This window comes from Limulus polyphemus, unplaced genomic scaffold (assembly GCF_000517525.1).
Source record: "Limulus polyphemus unplaced genomic scaffold, Limulus_polyphemus-2.1.2 Scaffold4, whole genome shotgun sequence".
NCBI classification, from domain to species: Eukaryota; Metazoa; Arthropoda; class Merostomata; order Xiphosura; family Limulidae; genus Limulus; species Limulus polyphemus.
The window spans coordinates 2223685-2234044 of record NW_013665614.1 but is presented as its reverse complement, the minus strand read 5'-3'; the positions used below and the strand labels follow the sequence as shown (position 1 = coordinate 2234044).

The 10360-nt window shown below is 30.3% G+C and overlaps 1 protein-coding gene across 1 annotated transcript in view; it reads left to right on the top strand.

Moving 5' to 3' along the window:
* LOC106472449 (pre-rRNA processing protein FTSJ3-like) overlaps positions 1-10360 on the top strand; it is a 37678-nt gene that overhangs the window by 4577 nt on the left and 22741 nt on the right. The window contains exons 5-10 of the mRNA XM_022401764.1: positions 1706-1836; positions 2718-3014; positions 4802-4902; positions 5731-5805; positions 6347-6605; positions 9214-9437. Coding sequence (XP_022257472.1) covers positions 1706-1836; positions 2718-3014; positions 4802-4902; positions 5731-5805; positions 6347-6605; positions 9214-9437 — 1087 coding nt within the window. The remainder of the gene's footprint in view (positions 1-1705; positions 1837-2717; positions 3015-4801; positions 4903-5730; positions 5806-6346; positions 6606-9213; positions 9438-10360) is intronic.

The window sequence follows — 10360 nt, the reverse complement described above, 5'->3', positions numbered from 1 at the left end:
AATGATCCAAGAAAAATTAAATAATTTAATTAACAATTCTATTCACAAAATGACCAAAAATTATAGTAATACAAATTTGATGATGAGGAACCCACTTTGAAGAAAAACATTAATATAAGTTTACCATAAACTCAAATGTACAACCTTGTCGAAACGTTGTACATTTGCTGTTATGTTAAACTTATATTAATGTTTTTCTTCAAAGTGGGTTCCTCATCATCAAATTTGTATTACTATAATTTTTGGTCATTTTGTGAATAGAATTGTTAATTAAATTATTTAATTTTTCTTGGATCATTTGTAGAAGTTCAACAGTTCCAAAAGTTTTGTCTATTTAATAATAATATATATATATATATATATAAGTCAATTTTGTGAGCATTGTTATTAGGAGAAGTGCTCAATGAAAAATAATTTTGTATTTCTGTTCACTATCAATACTTGGAATTATAAGTTACCCTTACACATAGTTAAAAGTGCATCCATCTTCACAAACTTGAAAAAATGCTTTAAATGATATCTTATGTTATCTTTATGATTGTATTTTGATATAAATTCTGTATACCTTAATTATAAAAGTGAGTAATAAATAATTCAATTAAAAGCTTCTTAATTTTACATGTAAAAAGTTTCATTGTAATATGCTGTGTCTACTAAACAATAGTGTATTTAATTACTGGGGTAGTATGGCCTAGTGGTTAGAGCTTTGCTTATAATCAAAAGGTTGTAGGTTAGTGCTTGCATGTGACATGTTTATTGTTTTATTCAATAAGAAATTTTACCCCAGTTGCTTCAGTTTACTCAACTGTATGACAAATACAAGTGGGTAGCTGGGGGTTAACCTGCAATATGCTGGCACCCAGAGGTGTCACTAGGCACTGGCACACAGACCCTGTGCCCATTTCTACTTGACAGTGCTCCCAATCCCCAGTTGAGCCCCTGAGCCCCAAATCTTTTAAGCACTTTAGCAATGCCTCTTCTGGCATCCCATCCAGGAATAATGTGTCACCAATCTCATCAAGTGACTAAAGTCACAAAAACAATTAACTTGTTTACTTTTGAATTATTCAGTGTTTATATGTGTGCAGCTCACACGATGTGAATGACTTATTTTGTCATGACTTTCTTCTCTTTTCAGTAAATCTATAACATGAATATGCAACTGAAAACAGTTATAGCTCTGCAGTTTATACACATGCAGTTATGTTTTCTTGAATCAGCTGAGGAATATTGCTTTAATCTAGATTCAAATATGCTTAAGATGTGCATTTTGTTTTGTTTTCTACAGTTTGAACCTCCTTGGTAACCTTAACATAATCTGTACTAAAAGCTATTTTTAATAATGATGTACAGGAAAACTTCAGTGTTTAATATACATTTAATTTGGCAAACCTAGAAAGAAAAAATGGAACATGGTGTATTGTTATATTAAACCCATAGAAGTGACCATTTCAGTCAATTAGTTGTTTTAAGAAATTGTTGAATTTCAGTATTAATGAGCTTCATTACATAAATCAAGAATTATTACAGTATAAACAAATAACCAGTGAATATGGATTTGGACTAATTAGTTTCAGCAGTGAAACTTGTTAAAGTGGAACATTTTGCTAAACTGAAAAAGTATTTTTTTTTGTCTTATGTGTAAAAGAAACAAGTGACAAAATATTTTAAATTAATTTTGAGCACTTATTTTTGCATGTTACAGCTCAACTAACACTCCAGGCCCTGAAGCTAGCTACAGAGTTGTTGTTGCCAGGTGGCTGGTTTGTGACTAAGGTTTTTCGTTCAAAAGATTACCATGCCCTGTTGTGGGTGTTCAAAAAGTTGTTCAAGAAGGTAAATGGCATGATGTTGTTTTATAAAATGTTTTTCTGTGTTGCTAGTTATACTGTTAATACAAAATTGTCTTGGCATTGTCATAACAGTTTTGTTTAAAATTAATTATATAATTTTCTTCTTGAATCATAGTTTCATGTTTTTCTTAATCTTTATGTCACTATAGTTAACTGTTTAAGTAACTTATGAGAGGAATGGAGATTTTTCCTTGTTCTAGTATTATATATGTTCTTTCTTGTAATAATAAAGTAGAACTTACAAATGTCTGCATTGTAAGTGAACAAAGTAAAGGCCAGGTGGTTAGTTGTTGTTGTTTTCAAGAAAACTGCTTTAGTTATATATATATATAGGGTAATATAGATTGTTAATTTGGTGCACACGTGTTTTCATATTCAAAACAATATTCTTGTTTTAAGAATTGTTTTGGTAAAGTAAGTATTATTATATGCAGTGTTAAATCTTTGTTGGACTACTGCTTGAAGCCCTGTGATGGATGATATTTTAGCCTCTATACTAAGGTTTTCATTAAAATGATGAAGACTTCAGTATAATGACTAAAATCTTGACCTCCACAAGACTCCAAGTAGTATTCCAATAAAGATTTAACAGATGTGGTTCAATGAAGATTTAAATCTAGGAAGGCATTTGATTATAGTATTTATCTTCTTGTCCAAGGGTCACTTCAAATGCTGTTTCTCAAAACTTAAAGTCACCAATTTTTTCTCAAAAAATTCTTGGTTTTCTTTCTTGCTGTTTCTATGTAATTGGAACTTATAATTTGGCAATTGTAATAAAATAAAATGTTTCATCAAAATTGTTTTATTTTAAATTTCTTTATTGGATACATACTCTGAAAAATTATGATTAAATTTCATCCTTAGGTCCATGCAACCAAACCACAGGCATCACGTCATGAATCGGCAGAAATCTTTGTTGTTTGCCAGGGATACACTGCTCCAGACAAGATTGATTCCAAATTCCTCGATCCAGCATACTTGTTTAAAGATGTTGATGTAGAACCAGTTACAAAACAAAACTTGCTTCAAATTGACAAGAAAAATAAGAAAAAGAAGGCTGAAGGGTATCCTGAAGGAGACTACACACTTTACCATCAATTATCTGGGTTGGAATTCATTAAGAGTACTAATCATGTAGAACTGCTTAGCAAGTGTAGTGAGGTATCTACTTGTCTTTGTAATTTTTTCATTATCAGGTTAAAAAAATAATTAGTCACTAGCTGTAAGTTTGTTTTAGCCTATTTAATGATTTCTAACCCAGTGGCAGATATATTGCCACCTTTGACATTGTGTTAATAGAAATTAATAACTCCTAAAAAGTCACCATATTTGAAACACAAATGCTTCAAATAGTTGACATGATAGCTATGAGACTTTTAAAATATAAATTTGATTTTTTGGGTCAATTTATGATTTATAATGCAAAAGTCTATTAACCCTTTCACTGCTCAGGTGGGGTGGAAAACCCTCCAACCCATGTGCAAAGAAAAAACATTACCTTATGAAATTATCATATAGCATACAAAATTAAAGAGTAAACACCGAAAAGTCATATAATTACTCCTATGTAGGCCTGGTGGAGTGCTGAGAGAGGATGGAGTGGAGGTTGGTCAGGTTCTATGCACAAAAATAAATTATAAAGCATGAATAACGTTATAGCATACTGTTATTTTAAACCATTATTTGCCAAAACATCTGTGGGTGTCTGCATATAATTGGGAAACCAGTGGACCAATCACCAAACTTGGATGTGTCCTCAGGGGTCCCTGGGGAGTGATAAGGGGATCAGCATTAAAATCTGACTTTCCTATGTTACCTACAGAGGCTTATATGTATTTCTCATGTATTGAGTCTATTTATGACTGAAAAACTGCTGGGCTGATTGTCATCAAACATGGCATGTGTTCTAAAGGCCTCTTGGGGATTACCTTTCAGATCTGGCACCCCTCTGAGAATCTCTGTGATAATGTAGAGCAGTTAGTAACAACTTCTTTTAAATATGAAATAGTTTAGATCAATTAAAGTTTTATTACATATGAATAGAGTTTATTTGTACAAAAAATTAGTAGCAGAGAATAATAGAATTATAAAAGTGTATTTTAATAGTGCATAAAACTGTTAAGAAACCAAAAAACTTGTATACTGCTAACTGCACACGTATTTAAATGTTATACTGCCCAAAAATGAAATTTAAGAATCATGTAAACAAGTAGTAAAATATTTTGTTAAATATTATACATTACTGCATAGATCTTTTTTATACACTTGTATTATTTTATTATTATTATACTGGTATGTACTGTACATGTATTATTTTCAGTGTCAGTTAAACATGAGACTGCCTGTAGTTGTGACATTTTAGCTCATAAAAATGGTGTATGATAAAACTTCAATTTTAAACAAAATAATTTGTTTTTAGTATTTTTATCATTCAACATTTCAAAATATGTTTACAAGCTCTCTTATAATGCATTTCAAAGGAAATGACAAAATAGGTACTTATCAAAAATCATAAGGAGACAAGAATTTTGTTCAAATATATAACCTTATGTTGCCATAAAAGTATTTAAAAATAGAAAAAAATATTGCTTGTACTTGATTATTTGTTGTGTCTCAAAGTGTAAACTACAGATGCTCATACGTATGTATATATTTCTTTTATCTGAAAAGCTTTGAAATTTTGAAGTAAGGATAAGAGCAATAATGTTATGCTTGTCATATTTTAGTATATGGTTGTATTTTTACCACTCAAAAAATATGTTAATTGCTCTATGTGTAACATAATTGTAACTTATTTTATAATCTTAAAAGTTCTCTTTGTTCTAATTGCTAAAACTGTAATATGAATAAATTTGTGTGAACTTCATTTAAAATTAAAGAATGGATCTTGTTTAACTGTGATGATAGGTAGTAAAAATTTATCAGTTCTCGTTTTTATAATTATGTAGATAGTTTTGGACAGTCCAGTGATTGTTGATCATCCTTTAACAACTGATGAAATCAAAGAATGTTGCAAAGACATAAAAGTGTTGGGACCAAAAGAATTGAAGTAAGAAATTATCTTTTTTATGAGAATAGTCATATGTTATCACAACAGAAGTAAAACTAAGAAAGAAGGTGCATGAGCTATGCCTTTATGTGGATATCACAAGCTAACTTGTCTAAAAGCTGTTAAAATCGTATATGAGCTATGTCTACCCCATATTCTTTGATTGGGTAAAGTAGTGTCATAATTACATGATTATAGATTTTGCTGATTGGTTCTACCAGTTATTTTGTGTGTTTTTATGTGTGGTTCTTCTGTTTTGTAAAGAAAATTTCTAGATTATGACTTAATAGTTGAGTCTCTATAAATGAAAGGAATTAAATGTTGTGATATCTATTAAGTTTTTTATTTCTAACTGAGCATGCTTCATGAGGTAAACCTTTGCAGAAAAAAATATTTATGTGAAACTGGAATAGAAACTGTTTTATAATGCAATATAATTATAAGTTTAAAACTACTTTCTGTTGATATAAAAGTAACTTTTAATACTATTCCTGCTTTCCTTAGTTATATGGATATTACACTGATAGAGCAAATGAATGATTATTATATGGACTGATATTGTTTGACGTTTCTACTAAATCAGGTGAAAGTTTTTACTAAATTTAAAGTTACAACCTGGTGCATCAGTGGTAAGTTCACAGACTTACAATGCTAAAAATTTGGAGTTCGATTCCCCCATGGTGGATAAAGTGCAGATAGCCCATTGTGTAGTTTTGCATTAAACAAGCAACTACTTTAAAGTTGATTTAGTTTTAATTTATTTCTCTTAGTATTGCATAGTCTTTGTTGTTGGCACTGTGTAAGCTGTAATGTATTTCCTTTTTTCAGAGCTATTTTAGTGTGGCGAAAAAAAATCAAGCAGTACCTTGAAACCCAAGAAAAAAAGGAAATCGAAAAAGATCTGTAAGTGCCTTTAATAGTTTTTATTCACCAAGAAAATAAGTGAAGTTAGAGAACGTTATAAAGCTTAAAATGTAATGAATTATCATGTTAACAATTTTGGTGTCTCCAGTTAAATAGTATTTTGTAAGAAAAACATTTCTTTTTTTGTTGATAGGTTTTTGTTTGAAAAATATAGTTTTTGTACGGTTATCATAAGTTTTAACACATGCTAGTATGTGTTTTATATTATTCGTAAGATGGGCATGTAATAAAAAAGAAAATATTTGGTAGAATGTTTTATTGTTTAGAGAGGGGGTTAGTATAGTGAGAGTAAATATACTCAAAAACTTTCATCATTTATTGTTTGTGCAGTTGAGATTGATTAATTTCTGGAACTATTCTTATCATGAGCCATGAATGAAAAAAGACCAAAGAAAGATTTGAAACTAGGGAACACTTTCCATTAGTATTTTACTTTTGCACACAAATATCCTGTAAAGAATGTCAGTGAAACACGTTAAAAGTAATTATAATCCTTTAAAACTGCTTATATGGGTTACAGAGAAGGAGAGGAGGAGGTGAAAAACAAAGAGGAGGAAATGAACAACAAGGAAGAGAAAGAGGAGGATGAGATAGTTAAACAAATTGAAGAATCCAAAATAGAAGAGGCTCAAGAATTGAAGAGAAAAAAAAAGAAAATTCTCAAGGAGAGGCGGAAATTACGTGACAAGATGAACTTGCAGATGGTAATAAAGAATGATGAACCAATACAACAGCAAGATGATGAACTTTTTCAGCTTGCTCGTATCAAAACAAAAAAGGTTTGAGAGAAAACATTTGTATTCCTTAATTTTAGGTGTGAAAAAAAATCCGTATTTGTCAAGATGTGAGTCAATGTTAGACTAAAAATGTTCTCATATGTCTCAGTTATTCATATGAATATAACTGAACAGTAGTTAGTATGAAGAGAAACTCTACTTTTGTATTGTTTGTATTTTTTACTTGGATCCAAAGTGTAAAACACTTTTTACTGACTAAGTTTACATGCTTACCTTGTATATGGCCCGGCATGGCCAGGTGGCTAAGGTGCTCGACTCGCAATCTGAGGGTTGCGGGTTCGAATCCCCGTCACACCAAACATGCTCGCCCTTTCAGCTGTGGGGGCGTTATAATGTGACGGTCAATCCCACTATTCGTTGGTAAAAGAGTAGCCCAAGAGTTGGCAGTGGGTGGTGATGACTAGCTGCCTTCCCTCTAGTCTTACACTGCTAAATTAGGGACGGCTAGCGCAGGTAGCCCTCATGTAGCTTTGCGCGAAATTCAAAAAACAAACAAACCTTGTATATACATAAGTTCAATAGACCATGATATCACACTAAGATATTTGGATATCTGAAATAATTTTTCAAGTTTAGTTTTTAAGTTTTTATTAATTAAAATTTGTAATTTTGTATATTTAATATAACTATCTTTTCTGTGTAGTAGGCCTGATTATTTTTCTTCTTCCAGCTATGATTCTTAAAATCAGTGAAACTGCAAATTTGCTTTAATTTTTATGGGATTTGGCTTGTTTGCTTTTTTTCTTCTTTATCTTTCTCTCCTATCATAAATTTCTGAAAGTCGCATATTTGGTTAGTAATGATGTTAAACATTTTGAAATAACTAACAGCCAGTTTCTGAGAAAAGGAATCCATGTTTGTCCATCTTTGAAAATGGGTTAATTCTTTTCCCAGTAAAATCAAGAATAAGTATATTATTAATAAGATTAAATGGCATTTGTGAAAAAATAATTGGATTAAAACTGCCTAACAATGTTAAAAAAAAGGAGATAGAAGCCTCAGTATGATGGTACAAAAGTTTTTAGCATTATGGTGCAGTTTTACTTCAACTAAGGATATTATTCTATTTGTTTCCTGGTTATAAATCAAGTTTTAGAATGTAAGCAGTTGTGCTATTTCCAAATTTATACTTGTGAATGGTCTGTTTCTAATTGCAAGAGCATCCTCCCACCTGAAAGTTTGTGACTTATCAGTCACATCACAATCAAAAGTTTCTTTGATATCTCTGTAAGGATCAATATTTTTACTTTGTACTGAGCACTGCAGTATTGCTTGCACAAGCACAAAAAATAAAAGAATGTGATATTTGATCCTCAGCCTTTTTTGTCTGTATGTACATGTGCTTTAGTCCAATTCTTATTAGGAATTTAATGAATGTATATAAGGCATGTAAAAGAAAATATACACAATGTGAAATGCATGCTATCAGCTTTCTAGTTTTGAAGATACAGGTGTGTTTGCATTTGGATGGATTAGACAAATTAAAACTGAGAAATGGAAATTTTTTTATTTATTGATACACTAATTTTAATATACAGAAACAAAGTACATCGTAAGAGTGGCTAGAACAGTACTTGTATAATGTGTGACATAATGAATGTAACAATAAGCTAGACTGCAAGTGGACTGTGTACTAATAATAGATAACTGTAATAGTAATAATTTAATTAACCAGTCATTTGTATAAACATGTTCTTTTGGCCAGTTTTGGGCTAACTTGTGCTGAAAAGTTTTCTAAAATTGTCATTTGGCTTAAGCAAGTTAAAATTTGCAAAGGTCTTTTTTTTGCATTAAAAGGCATTTACTAGTACTGAAAATACTTAAAAAAATTTATCAAATATAAAAAATAGAAATAAATGGATTCATAAACCATGTTTTGTGTTTCTGTTGAAACATGTACTATGTTCCACCATCAATAAAACATTTCCTTATGCTTATAAATCATTTTTTTGCCTAACTATTATTTTATATTATTCCATATTTATTTTATCATGTTCTCAGTAGCTTATGAGTTATAAGAATACTCTTCTTGTTTGTCAGAGATGTTCATTTTTCCCCCTTATGCCTTTGGAGGTCTCTAGAGATAAATATAAATTTAAGAATTAAATCTTGTTTCTCACCTTTGCATTCCAAATAGAGGTCTGTTTGATCATTTTGGTTTTTATCATCATTATACTTTAACAAATGACTAATTAAATTGTTTTGTATTTGCATACTTGGTTGGAATTTAAGTTTACATAATCTTTCAGCAGTAATTAAATTTTATCAGTTAATGTGAGAAAGCTGTCATTTATGAAAAACTAAAATATTTAATGATAACCAAAAGTAGATTGAGCTACAATAAGATGAAGTTTTTTCAATCATAATTTGTTTAAAATCAGAGAATACAATGCACAGTGTAAATTCCCTTGTTTGTGTTTTTGTTTCTGATTGTTGTTTAGATCTTGTGTAAAATACTAAGTTTTATTCTGAAAATTTAACCCTAACAAATCAAAATGATATGGGTATTTATTTAATAATTTTTTATTACATTCTTTTACATCAAAGAGATAATGATTAAAATTGAAATATGTTGATTTGTAATCTATAGGATCTTTCTCAAGTAGAAGAAGACAATATAGTGGAGGGGCTAGACCCAACAAAACCCCAAGAAAATGATGAAGAAGTGAAGAATCAAAACTTGAAAAGAAAGTGGGTTGATTACAACAAGGATAACCATGAATATTACTGGAGCATTGGTAACAATGAGGAAAATATTAGTGAAGATGGTGTAATATCTGATGATGATGAAGAGGGGAAGAGGCAATTTGAAGAGTTGGTTTTCATTCATTATAATGTAGTTTTCTTTTAAATTAAGTTATGAATTAATTTTTCTATTGTATGTTAGTTTTCTGGAGGATCATGTTCTTATGTTATGCATTCAAGCCACAGGCACAAGGCTAAAAAAGAATGGTGTTTATTTCAAGCAGTGTATTCTATTTAATGATACCTTGCAGTTCTAAGTATTTTAGGGGTTAGTGTCATAACATCAAATACTGGATAATGGGGATCGTTGAATAAGTTTTTAATTGTTGAATCACTTCAGTAGGCTTGTGCCCATGGCTTTAAATGTGCACTTTATTACCGAAGCTATTAGTATCCTACTTCACACCATCAGAGAATGGCCTAATTTTTATAGGGAGTTCTTTCACTTTTGGCATTAATCTTGACTTTGAATTCTGTTTGTGGACAGAAATTTGTTTCAAAATCTCTCAGACTGCTTAGTTTAAATTCATGTAAGAGCTCTCTGCTGAACAAAGTAAGTTCTGGATGTTACTTTTCTTGTTGTTGCGCATTATGACATGGTGAATTATCATGCTGAAAGAGCTATAACCTATCACTCTGAATTCTTTAAAGCAGGCAGTGCAGCATTTTCCAAAACATTACAAAAAAATTAGACATTCATAGCTTCCTTTACTGTTTATTACACCAAGCAATAACAAAAAATTCTCTGCTACTAGAAAAAATGCAACTGTAATTTGATGATGCTGATTCTAAAAATCATGTTGAAAATTACCGATCACCTCTAGTTTTTGGGTTATGATAGATTTATTCAAAATATTCTTATATATCGTGATAATAACTTTATTCATAGGAAATTGCATTTAAAAATATTCAAAAACAATACATAATAGCAATGATTATAATAAGATCATGCACTGAAAATACAATCAAGCTATCCTAGACCCCATTTTCCT